Source organism: Vulpes vulpes, chromosome 2 (assembly GCF_048418805.1).
Source record: "Vulpes vulpes isolate BD-2025 chromosome 2, VulVul3, whole genome shotgun sequence".
Taxonomy (NCBI): Eukaryota; Metazoa; Chordata; class Mammalia; order Carnivora; family Canidae; genus Vulpes; species Vulpes vulpes.
Genome location: NC_132781.1, coordinates 104791461 through 104814238, shown reverse-complemented (window position 1 = coordinate 104814238; position 22778 = coordinate 104791461). Strand labels below are relative to the sequence as shown.

At 39.6% G+C, this 22778-nt stretch overlaps 1 protein-coding gene across 1 annotated transcript in view; it reads right to left on the bottom strand.

Moving 5' to 3' along the window:
• Positions 1-22778, bottom strand: part of CUBN (cubilin) — a 256413-nt gene that overhangs the window by 117398 nt on the left and 116237 nt on the right. The window contains exons 30-33 of the mRNA XM_026016002.2: positions 22186-22360; positions 20524-20693; positions 2034-2193; positions 144-257 (exon numbers count right to left, since the gene is read on the bottom strand). Of these exons, the coding sequence (XP_025871787.2) occupies positions 144-257; positions 2034-2193; positions 20524-20693; positions 22186-22360 (619 nt within the window). The remainder of the gene's footprint in view (positions 1-143; positions 258-2033; positions 2194-20523; positions 20694-22185; positions 22361-22778) is intronic.

Genomic DNA, 22778 nt, shown 5'->3' with positions numbered 1-22778 from the left:
CCAGGAATGGGAACTTCCATAAAAAGAAGAGGAAGGCCATCAATTGTTACCATGAAGAAGATAAGAACATTAGTCATAGATGGACTTTCCCACAGACACCATCCATCCTGGATTCATTTTCTTTTTTAATTTTTGTTACTTACATGGAGGTTGAGCTTGAATTACCCAGCTGCAGTTCTGATTGTTTGGATACTTGGCAGGGAACAATGGAGAGGATATAGTATCAAATGAGTTGGTGAGGATGTGGCCTCCGCAGACTGAGAAACACACAAACACACACACACACACACACACGTTATATACTTTTGATTTCTACAGACTGTACAAAACAATGATTTGATAAGCATAAACATAAATGATTTTCTCCTATTTCTGAAATGCATGCCCAGGAAATACTCTGCCAAGGAAGCTGGACATAAACCATGAGAATGTGGAAATGCACTGTAGGTTTATAATAACATTCATCAATTGCAGGAAGTGGGGAGTGGCACAAAACAACAGATTAAATAGCTATGAATTGCCTGAATCACTCAAACAGAGCTCTAGTATTGATCTACTTACTCAACTCACTCATAAATCATAGGTATTAGGATAACCTCTTTATGAGCAACTTCTATTTTTTTTTTTTTTTTGGAAATAGTTAATTGAACAAGACTGCATAAGAATGGCTGTGTATTATCAGAGAAGCACAAGGCTCTGTGGCAGTGCAGAGAGGAAAGTCTGGGGCCAGCTGGAGAGAGTAAGGGGTGTCTCACAGACCACATGGTAGCTGAAGGAGGAACTGGGGCTGAGTTAGCGTAATCCAGAGAGCCAACAGCCTGAGAAGCTCTGACACAGAGGAGCTTCAGGCCTGTGACTACACAGACTTGACTGAAGTGTGGCGCTCTCGAGCAGTGTTGGAAATGATGATGGAAAAAAGATTGGGGCAGGTCCCAGGACCCATGGGTAACATCTGAAGGAACTGGGGCTCCATTCCCTAGGCAGTGCGGAGCCAGGACAGATTAATGGAGTGCTCCAGGGCATGACCAGAGTGGGGCTTTTGTGAGTTGACTTTGGAGGAAGATGGGGAAAGGGCTAGGCAATGAGTCTTTATAATGATCCAGAGGAGACCTACTGGGGACTTTGTTTACTCTGAAGCAAACCATAAGTAATTAATTAAATGCAAAATGAAAAGTGTCCAGAAACTATTCTTTTCTTTGGGGAGTGACTGATTTATGCAGTCTGCCTTGCTTTAAAGTCTACAATGCATCTTTGGGAGATCTCGATCCAGAAACCATTCCTAGGCAGGGTTCTTTCCTATAGGATATAAGCAAGCCCAAAACAGACCAAGTGACTAATTAGACCACACTTATTTGAAATGACAAGGACCAGCGGACTAAAACCCAGAGGTACACTCAAGCCTATCAACAACTCTTCCAGCTCTGGGTTCCATCTCTGACAGCAGGAAAAAGGGTTAATTTCTAAGAATGGCCAGATGAAAGGCAATGGGTGAAAAGGATAAGTAGGATGAACTGAGATGTGGTGATATAAGAATGAAAACCATGGAAAACAATATTGATTTCTTAGATGGATAATGGTAGGATTCAGAAATGACCTGGAAGGATAGACCAGAAATTACCCAGAAGAATAGAATCTGACTCTACATGACAACATATCTTGTAATTTATAATGGAGTATCTCCTCCCAGCATAAAATCTTGGATACGTGTGACATAGTTTATCTACAAATGAATGAATTTGGACACTTTTTTATAATGACTCTAGTATTAAGAAAACATTTTTAAGTATTAATCTGAAAGCTTGCTTGAGAGATACACAGATCCAAAGGATCTGTTAGACAAGAGTAAACTTCAAGGATGAGCAGTTGGAGTAATTGCAAATGATAGTTCCTTTATTCTATTTAAATTTTCACCTGTCAGGTAGAATGCTGGGACCAATTTCTGAGGACTGGCCTCATTTCACTGTAGCACTGAGGACACTCCAGAACAGATGGCCATTGCCTCAAGGAGACACGCAGATACAGGAAGTACTTGCCTTGGTTGAACTGAGCTCGGAAGCCCCTGCTCTGTCTGGAAGGACCAGACTGAAATCGCAAAAAGAGGCTGTTTCCTGAAGAGGTGATGGGGTTAGTTAACTGCTGTCTTCCACACACACTGGCAAGGCGGGTAGTTGTGGAGCTTAAACCATCATATGCCTATAAAGACAATGGAAAATAGTCACTCAGAACTTCAGATATACAGGTATAAGGCCCATATTCCATGGGCTATCTACACATTGGAAAGCTAGTGGAAGGACTCCTGGGTGGCCCAGCAGTTTAGGGCCTGCCTTCAGCTCAGGGTGCAATCTTGGAGTCCTGGGATCGAGTCCCACAATGGGCTCCCTGTATGGAGCCTGCTTTTCCCTCTGCCTATGTTTCTGCCTCTCTCTCTCTCTCTCTCTCTTCCTCTCTCTCTCTCTCTGTGTTGCTCATGAGTAAATAAATAAAATCTTTAAAAAAATTTTTTTAAAAAAGGAAAGTGAGTGGCAAACAACACATTTGCTGGATCTAGTGTTTTATTTCATTATCTCATCACAGAGTCCATGGGAGTGTCTGAGTCATTGACCATGTCTAGGGAACTTATATGAATTCCAGTGGAAGTTCCTGTGTCAGAGTCACTGTGACATCCCTGGATTGACTGATTGGTTGATTGATTAAAGATTTTCTTTCTTTTTTTTTTTTTTGAGAGAGAGAGAGCATGTGCTGTGGCAGAGGGTGGGCAGAGGGAGAGCATCTCAAGCAGACTCCCCACTGAGCAGGAAGCCTGACTTGGGGCTCAATCTCACAACCCTGAGATCATGATCTAGGCTAAAACTCCATGCTGGGCATGGAGCCTACTTTAAAAAATTGATTAAAAGCTCAATTACATTTTCTTAACCAAGTCAAATTATAGTTTCCAATTTAGTCTGACTGCTTCTTTTGAACATGTTAAACACCATCAACAGTATTCAAAACAACATATTAGTCATCATTACAAAGCCTCTTATCTACATTTATATTTCAACCTACTCACAAACATTGCCACTTGGTTTAATCCAAGACTTTATTATTTCTAGACTTGGCTTTATACTTTCCTAATGTTACACAGATATAACATCCTAAGATTTCAGTAATTTTATATTAATACCGTCTTGCTTTAAAAAATACCTTCTAGAATGCCTTAGGAGTCTGGAAAATATACCAATTGACTCGTGGTCAAGACTACCTACATAAATCTATTTGCTTCTCTCATGGTGACTTATTTATTTGTTTAGTACAGCATTTCTTATGCTTTAATGGAACACTGGAGTTCTGTGAGGTTTATAGACTCCCTCCACTTAAAAGAACACCACCAACAGAAACAACACGTACTTTGAAGATTTTTTATAAGTCCATACACTCACAAAGGTAAGACTCTTCTAGTTTCCTTTATTTTCCCCCAAATTCAGAAGCCTAGTGAGTAAGTAGGTATTGTTTCTTCCTTTTCCAAATGGCTGCAATCCTCTTAAGGCAAAAAAAGTCAGATAGGAATTTAAGGCTAAAAGATTCAGAAAATCATACAAATGAGCCATTTCCCTGGGGTTTATTCAAATTGGTACATCTTCCAGAGGGTCTTCATGTTTCCCACTTGTCCCATTCCCACCCCAACCCTGGAATCAAAGGGTCTTGGCTGCACTTCATATGCTGTGGGGCATTACTTTGCAGGAAACGAATCTGAGGGAGAAGGTTTCCAAATGTCCCTGAATCCAAATTATATACCAGTGGCATCCTACATTTGATTAGCACGTTGTCATTTTATAAGCACCATCACAAACATCCTAACCTAGTCCTCAACACAGTATGATTTTTTTTTAATGAAGAAAGTGAGACTTAATAAGTGTACTAGCTATTATTGTCTTATTCAATATAAACTAGTGATTCATCCAAGATCACACAGATAGTGAGGAGTAGAGTCAGGAACTTATTTCTTCTCCCCCCAAATTCTATGTTATATTGGATCACTTCTCTTTAAAATGTTCATGACAGTTATTAAGTTATGTATACCTAATTGTCACTTTATGAAAGTATGAGACCTCAGATTACCAAAGAAATAATTGATTTCTTTGAACAGTTTAGAATAGCAATTCTTTTATTTGAGACTGTTCCTAACACTTGTAATATCAAATAAATTTAAGTTTTAATTAATAAATTTATAAGAAAAAAACTGCAAGGGAGAAAATATGAGAAACCTTGCTCCCATTTATTTAATATTCTAAAGTCATAAAAATTATCAATATGCATTTTCCCTTACTTTCATTTAGTTCCCAAGGCAGAACCAGCAAATTATATTATTATTGGCTACACATATAACATAGTCACATAATTTATAGATAGGTAATTCTTATTTAAGTCTACTGCCAAGAGTTTTCTAGGCCTGAGAATTGGTTTTCTGAACTGCTGCTCAAGTGGTAAAAGTCAGAGAAATATACAAAAACAAAATTCCCAAAACCTGCACATTTCTGTTAACTCTTTTCTTGACTACATTAGTAAAGTTTTGAAATTGAATCCACAAAAGAAAAAGTGGCCACCATCACTGAAAGCTACAACCACCGGGGCTCGAAAAACAAAGGCATATCTGGTGAAGTGGTAATTCCTACAAGAAGTTAATCAGTGTCATTACGAAATACCCAGAGTTATATCAAATTTCCAGATTCCAACACACACATTCAAAATACCTAACCTTCGGGTACCTGGGTGGTATAGTCGGTTAAGCGACCCAACTCTCACTTTTGGCTCAGGTCTTTATCTTAGGGTCATTATAAGAAATGTGTTGGACTCTGTGCACAGCAGGGAGTCTGCTTGAAGATTCTCTCCCTCTCCCCACTCCTCTCACTTTCTCTCTCTTTAAAATAAATAGACAAATCTTTTTTAAAAATGCCTAAACATATTTATCACATGAAAACGGGAGACTTTTTAAAAGAGTAAGACCTGGCACATAACAGAAAATAAATGCCCAATGTACAGATGAGTAAATGAATTACACATGTAAGAGCATATGGTCTCTAAGAACAGGGGAATAAGAATGAGGGAAAGCCCAGAGTTAAAAAAACAGCTCTCCTCCCTCTCATGGGTCAGAATGTATACATGCACAGCAGGCATGACAGTGGGTAAGAGGCTATTCACAGTGGGAAGGGGTCAACTGGGACTGCTTTCTGGGAAGGCTTTTTACATTCTGGGCTCAAATGGCAGTGGAGGAGGATCTAATCACAGGGCATGGGCCACACCACATGCATAGCTCCCTGGTGCCCTTCTCACTAGCTGTGCCAGCCTTTTGCCAGCATAGCAAGAGAACACAGAAGGTGGAAGGTGGGCCAAGGACATCAAACCTGTCCCCAAAACCCAGAGTATTCAGGACACATGATATTATGGGACTATCAGAAACCCTCCATACTTTAAGCTCTAACCAGATGTTAGAACAGAGCCAAATATTTACAAATTTTGATAGTTGATGTTTAATATCTTAAGGAGATTGGGAAATATCAATCCTTTTTCACAGGTAATATGTGTCGACTCCAGCAAAAAGTGACATTGGGGTGGGGAGCCATTCAGGTATGAGACTAGCATCCTTTTATGATGACATGTATAGAGGCCTGGGGTCAGAGTCCTAAGCACTGGTAATTTGAGAAAATAAAGGGAACTTTTGCCTTCCCAGATAGTGACTGATAGAAATATGTGTGACTGACACAAGCAGATAACTCATATTGTTCTTCAGAATTACATGAGTGCAAAAATGCAAAGTACTTACAGGGCTTCCTGGCACACAGTAAGTTCTTGAGAGGTATTAGTCTCTATTATTAAAGTGAGACAAAGAGAAAGTTAAATTGCTGTTTAAGAAATGAATAAAAGTAGGAAGCTATAGAAGCAAAAACAGAAAGAAGTCCCAAGGTGGGGATTTGTCCAACAATATGGTTGAGCCTGGAGCCCAGAAAAGGGACATAACCCATGGATATGACCCAACTGGGAATAGGGGGTGGGCAGTGAGGGCAGCTTCTGATCTGGCTCCCAGTGATTCATGCCCATGTGTAACTGCTTCCCTTTCCCCAAATGTGAGCTGAACCTAATAACTTGCTTCTAATAAACGGATAAGGGCCAAAGTGATGGGATGTCACTTCCATGATTAGGTTATGAAAGATGGACTCTCATCAGCTGGAGAGGCTGGGGCAGCTCCTCTAGGTGGCTTTCTTCACGGCAGTTATGAAAACCTAACTGGGTGACCCTCTGCATCAGCTCTGGCAACTGGGGCTCCCTCACACGGTGCCACTAGCCTCAGTGTGTACATCTCATCAGCTCTCTCTCTCTTGCTGGGCCTCTCTGAAGCAAGCTGCTGTGCTGGGAGATACTAGCAGAGAAGCCTGCCTGGTGAGGAGCTGAGGGAGGCCTCCAGCCCATTGTCTGCCATGAACCAAATCTGCTGAATCCCGCTGATGACCATGTGAGCAATCTAAGAAAGAGCCAGGTAAATAGCACCTGCATTCCTAACTCACAGAAATCATCAATGCTGTTGTTTCAAGGCACTAAGTTTTGGGGAAATTTGTTATGCAGCAATAGATAATGAATGCAAGTGTTGCGAAATGAAGAAGTGTGGAAGGAATGGACAATGGAGTCTTAAAGACAAGGATGTCCGATATCACATTAGAACTTGACTGCTATGTTGCTCTTTGCAGTAATCACCTGCCAGTGCTTGAAATATTTAGTCAAAGTCTGCTACTCAAAAGAGCGAGTTTAGGGTATTTTGGAGAAATGAAGAAAACAATTATAAATTCCAACATTCTCTTAACATGGGAGAGAGAGAAATGTAAGGGCCATAAGAAGTAAGAGTAAAGGGTTTGAAATGTGAATAGTGGCAAGAAATGGCCATTTGGGGTGACTTCCTCCCTTGTCTCTTCACTTCTCTACACAGAAAGTTCTGAAAATATTATGGAAAATAGTGGGTTTCCTAGACCTCTGAGTCTCCTTTTCCACACCTGGAGTGATCAACCACTGAAAACTCTACTGAAAGGAGCAAAATTACTCATGAACTTAGTGACTTGGGGGTCACTGGAGGTCTAGTGAGTTGTTAGGGCATGATGATGGGCAGATGCTGAGTGGGCTGAGCTGTGGGGGCAAAGCAGAGAAATAAAGCTAGTGTGACACCTTCACTGGCCTTTTAATAGCTGCTTCTCTCAGGGATGGAGGGAGAAGTCACTGCAGTAGTATGTGCTTCCTGGCACAGTAGAAGCACTCAGGGAATCCAGTTACCCTTGAGGGGAATCCCACTGTTTTCTTTCTTTGTTTCTGCTTTAGTTCTTTGGAAAATAAGGCTATTACAAATTGTTCAAGAGTTTATAGGATCCATTAATACCAAAGTATCCAGCCTAGTTCAGGAAATGCAGTGATTTTAAATCCATGTTCCTCCCTAAACACGTTCCCTAAAATACCTGCCCCACTCTGCAACACAGCTTCATAAATACTCCAAAAGTGGGGCCTCAGTGGATGTTGACAACCTAAGAGCAGCTGGTGGCACAGTCGGTTGAGTATCTGATTCTTGGTTTTGGCTCAGGTCATGATCTCAGGGCGATAGGATTCAGCCCCACATGGGGCTCTATGCTCAGTGCAGACAGAGTCTGCTTGGGATTCTCTCTCCCTTTTCCTCTGCCTCTCCCTCCACCAAATAAATAAATAAATCTTTTTTAAAAATGGCTGTCCACATCCATGATCAGCTGAAAACCATGCCATTCAAGTGTTTTCAGTTGCAAGACTTTTGCTGACAGGCTATGCACAGATTCTGGCCCATCTGATATTTTCCAGGGGACAAAGTAAGGCCTAATGGGCAGCATACCAATCTTTAGATTCAGAACATATGGTAAAAACAGAGACCTTAATTAAGGTCAGAACACCTGGAAGTCAGGACACCTAGACTTGACTCTTGGGTTGACCTATGGTATTTGTTTTCTCGCCAAGGCTTGTTAGAAGCTTCTATTTATCATTTTAGCAGCTTAAAAGTGGGAGTAGAGAATTCCTTCCCTGCCTTATCATTGTAAAGATCAAATAAGACCAAGACCATGTACTGAAAGTTTAATGGAAAGTATATAGAATGAGTGTGAAGGTGAGTTTCTCCAATTCGTTATAAGAATTCTCATACATACAACTTTATTGGAATTTGGCAACACAGAGTAAATGTAAAAGCTAGCACTTTAACTTCAGTGTGTCTCCCCTAGGTAAACTCTTGCATTATTGCTTTCAGAAATATGTATAAGAATATCCATTGCCCTAAGAATTGCAACAGCCAAATATTGCAAGCAATTTGAATGTACATCAATGGGAAAATGGGTATGTGATTTGTGGTATACTCATGAAATGGAATACCATATGGTGGCAAAAAGAATGCATTAGAGCTGAATGCATTACAACATAGATAACTTTTAAAAATAGAACGTTGAGTGAAAAGAGCAAATGGATGGATATTGTATTGTATGGTATTACTTGCATAAACTTTTAAAACGTGCAAAATAGTATTGTGTCCTGTATATGAAAAAGTATAAAAAATTGGAAGAGTATAAAATAGCCATGGGAATAATAAACCCAAATTCTCATAAGTGGTCTCCTCCAAGATTAGATTAAGAATTAGTATCAGTGTGGGCTACACATGGGACTTCGTGGTCTCTTGAGCAATTCATTTCTTTTGGAAACAAAAAGAACTTGAAGCAGATATGGCACAGTATTAGATTTGGGCAAGTCTGGACAGTGAAATGATTTTGTTCATTATATACTACTCTACATGCATTAATACAGTCTATAATTTTCTATATACTTAAAATGTTTCATAACAGAGTGTTCAGTAAAGAAAAGGGTATTTGTATCAAGGAAATAATAAGATATGCAGAGTAAGGTTCACATAAAAATATGCTCTTGAGGAACTCCTGGGTGGCTCAGTGGTTGAGCGTCTGCCTTTGGCTCAGGGTGTGATCCCAGGGTCCTGGAATGGAGTCTGGCATTGGGCTCCCTGCAGGAAGCCTGCTTCTCCCTCTGCCTCTCTCTCATGAATAAGTAAATAGAATCTTAAAAATATACATATATGCTCTTGATAGATTATAACAAAAAAAAAAAGAAGTGATCAAAGTGATCAATAGTAAGCTAGTGGTTAAATGAATTCTAGTATGTCCATATAATTGATTATATAGCCAAAGAAACGATTTTTAAGGAGAAACATATTCAATAATGCTAAGTGGAAAAAGTAGGATATGAAATGATGTGTGGTATTACCTAACTGTCCGCATTTATGTGTGTGTAAGTGTGCATGTGTGTTTGGACAGGTAGGTTTGTGTAGGAAATTAAGCCAAAATGTTTAACAGTTTATCCTTATATTGCAATATTATAGATGGCATTAGTTTCTTTTTTCTTCTTTTCTATACTTTAGAAATTTAAAATGAGGAACATGTTAAACTTTTAAATACCATTTATTTGAAACGTTTAAGTGTGTACCAGTCAGACATGTAAATAAATGATGCCATACAAAGACAAGAAAATAATGTTATTCGTATGACAGTACCACAGTATCTAAGCTAGATGGATAGCAATGCCACTTAATCTGGCCTTTAGCCACCTGACAGGAATGTAGCTAAACAGATATGGGTTCTGTTTTAAGATCTCCAAGGCTTTTGTTAGTTGGCTACTATCTCCAACTATAGACCTCTCTCCAGGCTCCAGGCTTATATATCCAATGGCATTCCAGACATCACTGCTTGGATGACCCCACAAACCTTGAACATCAGCGTCTCAAACTGAAGTCATATCCTCTCCCCTAAATCCTCCTTCACTATCAGTTCTTGCCTCAGAAAATGCCAACAGCAGGTCACCCAGTTGCCCAGTATTTTTAGACCTCTCCCATATCCCCAAAAGCCAAAATGATCTTTCTGTCCTGTCAATTCCTTCTCCAAAGTCTCTCTTGGATTCCTCCTCCCACTCCCCTTGCAGGGCCTCCTCTGGGTGTGGGACCTCATCACCTCTCACCCTGGTTACCATGGTAGCCTGAAGTTATCCCTGCCTAAATTTGTGTCTCCTTTAGCTCAAGTCCCCAATGTAGCATGCTCTTTATAAAATGTAAAATGTGATACAAGAAAGCTGAGTTTTCCCATCCTTTAAAATATTGCATTAGATAAAGACAAGCAATCACTGATGCTTTGCTTAGAGCAAAAGAACAGGTGTCTGATCTGATGCAAGGCAGAGCACTGAGCCTGTAGCCTGCTGGCCTCTGATCCACACTCTGGCGGACGGAGTGACTCAGGATCACCTCACTGAAATAGTCAGCACTCACAGCCTGAAACATATGACTGAGAGAGGAAAATGAACACTAGCTTCCCCAGTAATGTTTGCATTTTCCTTTCCAGAAACTGGAATATATTCCCTCAGATCATGTTGGAGAGGAGGAAGTACTAGGAAAACATTTCCACTGCATCTCCTATTTTCTGGTTTTACGAAGTTGCATCTTGCTTAGGGAGGAAATACACCAATTAAATGTGTGGGTTAAAACTATTACAAGCTAGAGTAAGAGGAAACTATTTTAATTCAAAGGCAAATACACAGCATGTTTTATAATCCCCAAAGTACAACAGTGTTTGGCCTGAGCTTCAGAATTGAGCTTCCCATGCAAACAAATTATGAATGTTTATGAATAGATATGTGTGTATGAATATGCTCTTGGTTTCATTTTCTTTTCTTTTTTCTTTTTTTAAAGATCTTATTTATGTATTCATGAGAGATAGGGAGAGAGAGAGAGGCAGAGACATAGGCAGAGGGAGAAGCAGGCTCTTTTCAGGGAGCCCAATGCAGGACTCGATCCCCAGACTCCAGGATCATACCCTGAGCCCAAAGCAGACGCTCAACCACCGAGCCACCCAGGCATCCCTTGGCTTCATTTTCTGCACTACTACTTTTTTCCTTCTGAACTTATTTGTGAATCTTCTGGAAGGTATTAAACAACACTTTTATGAGGTGATACAATTCACTGAGATTATAGAGTGGAGAATGTGTGAAAAAATTTATAATAGATATTTTAAGATTTTAGATTTTTTTTATTATTTATTTATGATAGTCACACAGAGAGAGAGAGAGAGAGAGAGAGGCAGAGACACAGGCAGAGGGAGAAGCAGGCTCCATGCACCGGGAGCCTGACGTGGGATTCGATCCCGGGTCTCTAGGATCGCGCCCTGGGCCAAAGGCAGGCGCCAAACCACTGCGCCACCCAGGGATCCCCATTTTAAGATTTTAAAGAATATTGAGGCAAGATAAAATGAGTATTCATAACTAATGATGATAGTTAGCAATGAACTTTAGATCACAGATCCAGTTCTATGTACATATAGCTCACAGTTTCTAAAAAGATAAGACCTGTAACATAGTATTAGTATTAATGGAAGTAGTAGTAGTAGTAGTAGTAGAAAAATGGGGAACTGCAATTAACATTTATCTGTACCAGACACATAACATTTAAAAATTTTCAATTCTTCCAATTCTACTTTACAGTTGCTAAAATTAAGGCTCAGAAAACAGAACTTGCTCACAGTCACACACTAAGCAGTGTAGAGCCAATATATGAATCCCATCCATGGGACATCTGATCAATTATCATGAAACCAACTGCAAAGGTGAAAATCAAGTTTTATTAATTGAGAATAGAATATTGAGAGATCATGATTCTCTGAAGCTAGGCGAGATGTCCATGGAAGCTCAGGAGATAGAATGGAAGTGTCTCATGTATTTAGACCTGCAATAAAGCATCCTCAGTGGCATTTTAGAAAGTCTTATTTGGGGCCCCCATGGATTTCAGAGCAGTCAGCACCTGTCATGCATTCCATCTCACTGAACATGCAGGGATTCCCAGCATGGCTAATTCAGCAGACGATGTTACAAGGGCAGAGTGTCCAGGATCAGTAAATAAACCTAAAATTTGTAGCCCTGATTACTAAACTCAGTTTTCTTCTTAGATTCAGAGATAAATTCACTTCCTGTCCTTTTTTTGGCCTATAAAACCACAACATGTCTGGTCTAGCATGGCTTCTTCTCCCACTTGGGTTCTGGCTTCATTTGATTTTCAACCCAGTCTTTACCTTTTATTTCATTGTTAACTCCTTACAACACATGTCTACTGCTTTGGATGGCCATAAAGATTATCAGGGTGAAGGACAAGATATTTGGGGGACAGAAGAGATCATTCACATTGGCGTAAAAAGGCAGTTTGGCGGATGGGAGCCTGTAAAGTATTTTCACATGCTACACGTGGTGGTGTAGTTGCTCATGGAATTCCCATTTTGGAATGGAAACTTCTCCAAGATAGAGGAAATATTAAGTGATAGGGAGGGGAATCCCTTTGGAAAATATCCAAGCTGTTAAAGTCATAAGTGTTTGTGAGGAAGGAAATGAAAATGTTACTCATTATAGCAGCTTTCCTTGGGGGTGGAGGTGGTGGTGGTGGGGAGAAGTGTGGGGTTCCTCAGTTAGTGATGTTTGCCAACTCTGTGCCTCTGAGATTAGACACTAGGTTAAATTCACAGCCACACATCTCACCTCAGGACTTTGTCACCCCTATTCCTTTGCTATACATTATTGCAACCGGTCTTCAATTTTTAGAGATTATAACCTCTAGTCATTTGTCATTGGTGCAAGCAGTGACTCAAAAATTATTGGAAATGTTGATAGGAAAAGAAATCCAAGAAGCTCATTTTGTTTTCACGAATACACAAGCATTTGGGGAGATTGAGCTGAAATGCAAACAAAACAAAGCCTGTGCCTGCAAATTGAGAACTGTGGCTTCAATTCAATTATGCTTTGCTTTGGGCATGGAAAGTATTGGCACAGCTTTTGGTGACTAATTTGGCACTGGAAAGCAAAATGGCTAAGCAGGTTATCAAAAGCAAGTCACAAAATAAAACGTTTTAAAGAAATCATCAGAGATCATCCTCGAGTATCAAATGGACACTGAACTTTCTGTGGGGGAAAGGGAGGGAGGAAGGGAAGAAATGGAGGCAGGGAGAGACTGACTTTTGTCATGAATTTATTTGTAAAACAATAAATATTTAAAGAATTGCTTCCATTGTCTCTTTGAAGCCCTGAGTTCTATTATTCCTGTATCTATTTGCTGTTTTGGGAAAGATCACTGTTTTAAAAGAAAACACATAATGGGTAGTGTCCAAAAAAAATAAAATAAAATATGGATTCAGTGTTCTGTTTGTCCTGTTCTTCCCCGCGTCTTACTGTCACATGAACAGCAGACACTGCAGCTCTGGGTGGGGGTAAGGGGTCTGGTCTTCTTCACTTCAAATCACACACTTTGTTTTCTTTTTCCTAGATTGGCACAAAAAGCTTCAGAAAGAAAACAGTTACTCATCGTGTGCACTTTTTTTTTTTATTTTGTACTAGGCTCTGTTAGCCCTAATGTATATCTTCTCCAAACTGAGGGGCTGGAGCTGGACTGTGCTCTGCTTGCTTTTATCTGCCTCTGACCAATTCTCACAAGGCAGACATTCCTTTGTGCTGAGCAAAGAGGATGCTGAAATCAGAGGGCGGGAGGCTCCAGGGCCCCACAGGAGCTGCAGAACTGACCTCTCCTGCTCTCCCACTGAGCTACCACAAGCATTTCTCAGAGATCGATAAGAGCTTGCAGGGCTACATGGATTTAAGGCTCGGAAGAGAGACTCTAATTAAGCAATTACACTGTCAGTCGGAGGTCACTTTAATACTCAGCCTTCATGAAAGGCAACATAATGGAGCCATTTTCGTGCTGACCATACAGAGTCATGCCCAGCCAGTGGGTCCCACTGCTGCCTTAGCGAGAAATACTCACAATGTGTCATTCAGGAGAGCCTGAGGTTAATTACACAGCCACTCAAAGGGGACTGAGTGGAGAGTGCAAACATATTACCAAATTAGTTGAAACCTGAGCACCGGTTGAGCTTTCTGATTAGCTCCCCACGATGCCACCACCATTTCAATAGAAGTCAGAAAATTCAGATTCTCTCCCTTTTCTCATGATAGCAGCATGAAATTCTAGAAAACACGCTTCTGTGGTGTTATCTAAGCTCTCATGTGGCTCAAAATAGTGAGATTGTATATCAATAAATGTGCCAGAGAGTGAACTCAGCACAACACATTCCCAAATGTGTCGTCTGCAATTTTCCACAAAAGCACTGGTTATTGTGGGAATAGAGACTATGAATTCATTTATTCATTCATCCAGCCATGCATCCATTAGTGATTCATGCACTAGATTGCTGCCTTTGGGATACAAAGACTATTGATGCTAGTTATATGAAAGGGGATGGAGGCTGTGTATTACTGTTCCATTTAAAATTTTTCATCCATTTCTTCTTCTTGCTAAATTTTGCCTTTACTTCCACAAAGCCAAGAGAGATGGCTTGGGGTTCCCTGTGCACTTAACCGGCCTCCACTTAGGACCACTGGGGACCAGACCTGCTACAGGAAGAGCTCTCTTCTGCACGTCAGGTGGAGGTTATGGAGATAACCTCCTACCCAAGGCCAGTCTTGCACCCCAGAGTGGAACCCCAAGCTTAGCAAGTCTGTTGTGCAGGTCGGACTGTGACCTCTGGAGTGAACCACACTGATGTCACCTGCCCTGCAGTGTCTGTTTCTTCACATCCCACCTCGTGCTGCTCTCCCTACCCACAGACACGACTCCTAACTGGATCCTCTGTCAGCGTGGGTTTGCCAGGCACATGATTTTATAAATGAGCAAACTCAGATCCCTCAGCCTTGAAAAGATCGAGTGGCAGAGCCATGCTCGGACACTAGTGCCTAGCAGGGTCTGGGGCGTAGTTGACACCAAAGATTGAATGGGTGGGTATAGCCTAGATCACCTGACTTCAAGGCAAAGACACCTTCCACCTCATCTGGAATCCTAACACTCCTTCTTATATTGATAAATGAAGTCTGCGTTCATCTGAAAGAAAATTTAAAATGGCTGCAGAAGAACCCTGGTTTTTATCCTCTCCTATTTTTGAGTTGTCCTCTATTCTGGAATTCAGTTCCTTGCATGTACACTGAAATTTTTATATCTTATTGGAATACTTATTATAGGCTTGCTTATATTTTGGTGTTGGTCCTGCTATTAATTTCCACTAGGTCTTTTTTTTTTAAGGTTTTATTTATTTATTCAGCTGAGAGAGACAGAGATAGCAACAGAGATAGGGAAGAGAGCATAAGCATGGGGGAGAGGAAGAAGCAGACTTCCCACTGAGCAGGGAGCCCAACAGGGGCTCCATCCCAGGACCCAGGATCAAGACCTGAGCTGAAGACAGATGCTTAACTGACTGAGCCACCCAGGCGCCCCTCTGCCACATCTTGATCCTGATGCTCTTCTTTTCAAAATAAGAATACTACCAAAAGAATCAGCACATGACAGTAAATTATCTCTAATCTCTCCCGTTGCAAACTTACCATTCTATGTACCTATGTGTTTGTGACTATTAGCAATAATGTCTATTAAAATTAATATCTCCTCTTCTGATGACCCAAACTGTTACAGGAGTTTAAAAAACATGATTCCTGGTCCCATCCAGCCATAATTTACCTTGGTATTTAACAAGTACACTTGAGCTCTATTAAAAGTCCCATGAACACAAACATTATCTGGCAACATCATTGGCAGCTGAATATTTTTCTCTTTGCTAATGACTTTGTCCAAGCAACAGGACCAAGAAAATAAATTGAATGCCTCCAGAATGAATGATTGGCTTTGTATGAACTTAAACTGCAGAGATGTTATGTAAGATATTGGACTGTAGGGCACGTTTCACATCCAGTGTCCATCTAGCTATAAACGATAGAGGGCTGGTGCCTCAATGCTTGCCTTCATGAACCCCCAGACAACTAACTGTAACTTGAAGCCAAGCTTCCAGCCTCGCCAGGACACTGCCTGCCTGGTTCCAAGCTCTGCAGGCCTCCCATCCTGTAACTGGGTCCGCTTGGCAACCACACACAGCTGATCTCTACCCTAGGTTACCAGAATAGTCCTTCTTCACATTACTTTATCTTTTTCTAAAAAGGTAATTTATAAATTATACAAACAAAAGTGACCTAGCTTACGTGTGATTTCTATAAGTTTCAATATAAATAAATTTGCGAACCAAAGAAAACTATATATCGTTGGGGTTAGTCATGTGTTTTAATTTCTCATCCTGAAAATATGAAATCTATAGGATCAATCTATCTCTTCTTCAGGTCTCTAACTTGAATATGACTTCATCAATTATTCCATTTATCTCTTTTAAAAAATATTTTATTTCTTTATTTGACTGAAAGAGAGACACAGCAGAGGGAGTGGCAAAAGGCAAAAGGGAAAAGCAGGCTCCCTATGAGCAGGAAGCCTGACATGGAACTCGATCCCAGGACCGTGGGATCATGACCTGAGCTAAAGGCAGATGCTTAACTGACTGATTCCATGGAGGCACCCCTCCATTTCTCTTACATTCAGCTGTTACTTTCCCATCAGCACCTTGCCACTCCACATGCTCAAGCTTCTCTATCATTATAAAAAAAAACCAAAAAAACAAGAAACAACTCTCCATTGGTCATAGCCTTTTATTCCCTTATACCACTCACTGCCATAACTTTTTCCCCAGGAAAAAGCTAAGAAGCTTCTGCCCCTCCTAAGCCATTGTGATCTAGAGTCTTCCACTACTACCCACGCCCATCCTGCTCCTTCCAAGGTTATCAAAGACTGAATCCAGTGGCTTTACTTCAAACCTCTTCCTAGTTGACTTCTGCTGGATTTGATACTTTTGGTACCTTTGATCACCCACTCTTAAAACTGGCTTTACTCCTCGTTTCTAGACTACCACTCTCTCTGGTTCTCCATCTACTTCTGAGTGCCTCTTCTTCATCTTCTTTTCCTCTCTTATCTCTATTTGCCCCTTAAATGGTGATGTTTCCTAAAGAATTTTTTGGCCCTTTTCTCTAGAAAATGTTATTTTATGTGATCACACCTACTTCTGTGACTTTAATGACTACCCAGATATATAGAAATATTTTCAAATGTACATGTACAGCTCAGATGCCATCTTCAGCACTCACCACCACCATCATTTTGATTAGGGTTAGCATGAATCAATAACTTTCTATGTGAAAAGCCAGTCACTTACATAATCTCAAATAACCCAACAACAAATCTGACACAGGTACTCTTATCATCACTATTTCACAGTTAAAGACATGAAAGCTGGAAAGTTCACTTTCTCCAAGGCAACACCGCTGGAAAATGGCAACATTCAGGCTCAGCCCCAGGTTTACCCCACCACAGAGCTGGATTTTTCAACTCTGGCACCATGTGATTGATATAATTCACATTTTATATCAGAGTCTTGCTCAGGAGCTGAGTGGCATCTGTTTCTGAATGCCCCATATGCCTACTGGCAGGGATACTCTAACTACTTCATACAGGATTCCCTTTTTCCTACAACTTGTTTGGACTATTACATTTTATATTTTACCTTGTTTGTCAGACTGAACTCCTCCCAGCACCTGTCTTTGGGTTTATTTTCCTGTCTCCATGACTATGACTCGATCACATTTGAAGTTTTACTTGCTCCTATCTATTGCCTCATGCTACAGTTTGTTAACTCAAGCCCAGCTGCATGCTGGGATATGGCAGTAGTTAATAGAAAACTGTGTATTTATATCTCATGTAGGTGGAAAGCTCTACTCATGGACATAGGAGGGGGAAAAACACAGCCATGCTGGGCGTGCCTTTGACCTAGACTTTGTTTTGTTCACATGCTTTTGTATGTTGAATTCTATGGGTTATAGACTTTACCAAAGAGAAGAGAAGATACTGTACCTGGCACCATACCAAATGGGAGAGGAAGCAAATGGTGGAGAATTGCCCACTGCAGGCAAATCTGTGAGGTCAACATTTTGTTTCTGGCCCATTTGAACTTCTCATGAAGACCCCTTTTCTGTTTCAATGCTTTATTTCACCTTTATTCTTAAAGACTATTTTAGGAGAGTACAGAGTCTCAGGTTGGTAGTTATTTTCTTTCTTTAGACTAAAGATACCATTCCATTGTTTTTTCTCCTTCTAATTATCACTGTTGAAAAGTCAGTGTTCAGTGTGCCACTTCCTAAAAGGCAATCTGTTCCCCTATCCACTCTCCTGGCTGATTGTAACATTTCCCCTTTATTTTTAGTTTTTTTTTTTTTTTTTTAGATTTGTATGTCTATTTATTTCTGTATTTCTACTCAGTTGTTTGGGTTCCCTGGGATTCTTGTTTTTATAAATGTGATATCTTTCATTGGTTTGAGAAAAGTCTTAGTCATTAGCTGTCTAATTATTGCTCCTGTTCCATTTATCTCTCACTTTCCCTTCTGAGGTTACAGTTAAAGTATGTTATACCTTTTATAAGCCTCCTCTATGTGTCTTAACCTCTCTTCTATATTTTCCATCCTTTTGCTTATCTGTGCTTTTTCCCCCCAACTAGATTCTTCTGACTTATCTTCTAGTTTATTATTTCTCTCTTCATCTCTGTCTAATGTCTAGCACTAGACCAGACATTAATTTGACTAGGTCTTAATTTTAGCTATTATATTTTATCCAGTTCTAAAGACTTTAATTGGTTCTTTTTCATTTTTGCAATGTCACCTTTTATAGTTTGCACTTCTTTGCTAAGAGCTTTACGTTTGACTTTTATCTCCATGAGCTTAGTAATCATAATTGTTTACCAATCTACCATATTAGTGTTTGCTTCCGTTGTCCATTATTCATACTGTATCGCATTTATGTTATATTATCTCATGTGCATACATATCTTTGATAGTGTGCTGGCTATTGCACATGAAAAATTATTAGTAGAAAGAAGATCTAGGATGACTTTATCTCCCTTTGAAAAAGATTCTAAATTGCTTTTGTCAGATGTGCAAAGATGTAGAGCAGTACAAGGTCCCCTCTCATTTTTCCATGGCTTCAGATTTTGGGGGCCACTCAGGTGACTCAAAGCTGGTATGCAGTTTCTGTGAAGGCTGTTTTACTTTCCTTTTACCTAGGATATGGGATGGTTTACCAGGACTTCTACCCAATTCTGGCTGTAGACTCAAACTTTGCTCTTCTTTGCCCTGAGATGCTCACAGAAGTGCTGCTAACCCCTTCTGAATCAGCAAATGCCCTATAGGCAAAAGCTATCCCAAATACTAGGCTCACATCTCTCACAGATATTAACTCAGAAATTTTACACTATCTTGTGAGTTTTTTGCTACATTTAGGAAAGTGCTTTAAGTATCATGTAAAATGTTTAAACTGTCTCTGTCAGGAGAGTTAGTCTTGGTCTGAGTTACCATTTTGGTGAGTGGATATTCTAGATCTTAAGGTTGTACAATGCATCACCAACTTAGACTCTGAAGATTCATTTAGAAGACTAATACATAGTCATAAATAAATCGAACTATTAAAGTAGATAACTGATTTCATCTTGTAAAACAATATTTGAAATCAAACCATTTGAAATCAAACCATTTGCTACTTTGACAAATATTGAACAACTTTTGATCTTCCCTGAGTTAAATCTGAAAGCTAGCCAGTTGGAGTTTGTGTAAGAAACTATCAGGAAACTAAAATAGAAAGATTCATTAGCCAAGAGAATCTGGTTTATATTTAAATGAAATGTCTCTAAATACAAATGAAAGATGGAAAATCTTTTGTTAAAAAAAACAAGCCACCAAAAAAATTAAATTAAAAACAAAAAGAAAATCTTAAAATGCATCCTCATTCACTCTAACATTAAGGATAAAGCATTAGTTTCAGGTGAGAATGTATTAAAGTTGAAGGTAGTAACAGAAACTTTGGTCATGTGACTAATAGTCATTGTTCTTTCCTCCATCTCCATCCTCCAATCTATTCTGTCCTATCAGACACTGATTTGTTTAAGTAGCAGATTGGGCTATCCCAATCTCAAGAAAAGTAGAACCCATGAAAACCCCAAAGGCTTAATAATAATTGATTTGAAATAGTGATGATAAATTCATTCCACTAAAACTTCCCTAACCTCTTACGTAGCCAATTCTGACCAATCATATATGTAAGGGGAGAATTTGTTGTGTGAGAATTTTGCTTCTTTGATTAAAAAAAAACAAAATTGAAACAAATAGCATAATTCCTCTCCCTTTCTCTGCATCTGTACTCAGACAGGATGTTCAGAGCTACTGCAGCCATTTTTTGACCATGAGGAAATAAACAGAAAATGACAAATCAACATACTAAGGATGGCAGAGCAGAAACTGAGTTGCTAAACAAATCCTGAGATTATCTACCTCCTGATTTGTATTTATGTAAAAAAGTAAATGTCCTTATATCTTAAGTTGTCAATAGTTGGGCTCCCTATGATTATCATTGAAAACATTCGTAACTAATGTATTTATTAAATCTGCTCACATGGCAAAATTTTGACCTAGGTTTGCCTACAGATGGTGCTTGAAATTTGTGTCACCTACCGTAATACAGGAGTCCTGAGGTTCAAGGTCAAAATCAGTGAAGTTCAAGAGAATACGGTGATTTCTTTCTACCCGAATGACCCAGGAGCAGTCAGTGTTACCCCTATAAGGACTGGGGTAATTTGGAGAATGAATCTCTCCATTGGGAGCCTGGAAAATCCCGCCACAACCTATAAGTAGGAAACCCAATTCAAAAATGAGAAGAATCTCTGATGCATAAATCTTTGCCGCATTACCTGGTAGCATGGACCAATATGCTGCTTTATTCGACCACCTATTTTATGTAGTTGATGCCAAACATTGTGTAGAACTGAATATCCACCATTAATTCATTCATTCCAACAAAATGAAGGACAACTAAGAAAATCCCTCAAATAATTTAAATACTGATGACAAAAGTAATCTAAAAAAAAATTTTAAATACCAAAAATTAAGTGCAAATAAAATCATGTTCTCATAAAGCCATAAAACGCCTCTTCTTTGTTCTCTAAAAATATAATATATTGTAAGAATAACACAACTCCTAAGAATTTTGATAACTTAGTAGTATATGTTTTTAATAATTTATTATCTGCCTTTTAAAATTTAATATTCTGGACCTGGTACAGTTATTCAGTCTTTTAATTCCTACAATATTATCAAATACCTATTAATGATTACCTCTATGACTTTCCATTTCTTGGATTTATGATAATATAAACAAACCTATAATGGAAAAATGTGGTATCATTTTCTGATAATTGAAAATCGCTTTGGATAATCTAAATACCAGGTATACATAATCATATATATAATCCTTATTAAATTCATGCATCATTAACTTTAGGAAATGTCTGACATACTTACTGTTACCACCTTAGGTTTCCAAAATTGGGGCCACAAGGTAGCCTGGGATCACATCTCTGCCTTGGCATTCCCTAGCTATGTGACTTTGGACGAGTACTAACTTCTCTAAGTTTCAATTTCCTCATTCAAATTCTTAAGATAAGGATTTGAAATTAACTCCCCCCATGGGGTGGTTGTGAGGGAAGACATGAGATGGTGTTCATAGAACAGTTAGAATAGATGACTGGCTGGCACATTGTAAGCAGCCAGCAAACATGGCTTTAAATAGTAGTTGTATAGGTTAACATCTGCTAGATTATTTTGTGCCTTCATTTTTTTTTAATTTAAAAAATCTACAACAACAACAACAACAAAAAATCTACAACAGGTAAATATTTTTAGACTGCCTAAGGTTTTAGGCAGAAAGTCACTATATAATACATGGTAATTCCTTGGAATTCACGAATTTAACATTTCCAGTTTGGGCATCTGTACTATAGCATGGACTAATTTACCACTTTGCTGATGCCCAACTTTGTGGCCAGTGAATGGGCCCAAGTCCCTTGGAGAGTATTAGTCTAACCAAGTACCTCCCTTCTGCTTTCACCATGGACTTGCATACTTGCATGGACTAGTTTTCACATATTTTAACTGTGGAAGTTAAATTCTATCACATTTTTTTTTCTTTTAGGGAAGAGTTAATGCCAAAGCAGTGTTTGTCATTTGAGGAGTCACAAAGTGGTCACTGTGTTGGGCTTCATACCCCTCTCTAATCATTTCATAAAACTTAGAAGGGTTCGGCCTAAGTATTTTGAGATACCTCCTTGTTTCACTCACCTCCGGGGACTGCCTGCCATGAGGCATTGAAGCCTCTCCCGTTTATAGAGCTGTCGGTCTTAAAGCGGATGGCTAGCTCATTTCCGGTGCTGGAGACTTGCATGGGATTCTCAGATGATCTTTGGGAGCACAACTGGGTTATTCGGGGAGAGTGGAAATCAGGACCTCCAAAAACCTAAGACAGGATGTAGAAAAAAAGGACTGAAATTAAGAGACATATTTGAGTGATGACCTCTGATCCCGTTTTACCACCAGCTCCTGGATTCTATTATCATGAGAGACTGAAATCTCAGCCTTCCTGGGTGGGGATGAACTGTGAACTTTAGCTGGATTTTCAAAGGCACTCCCTCAGCCCTAGGAACGCACAAGTCCAACCGCCCATAAGATTCCTGCTTATTCTATCAGAATAGTAGAGCTGAACTGATTACTCCAGAATCTTCTCTATCTCCCTTCTTCCTTTTTCCACAACTTCATAAGATTTCCTGCTATCTTTGGCAGAGCCATTGCTGTAAAACAGTATCAAGTCTGATTGTCTAACTCTTCTAGGCACATGGGAATAGTCTTAGCCGAAAGCCATCTTGTTTGTGAAAGTC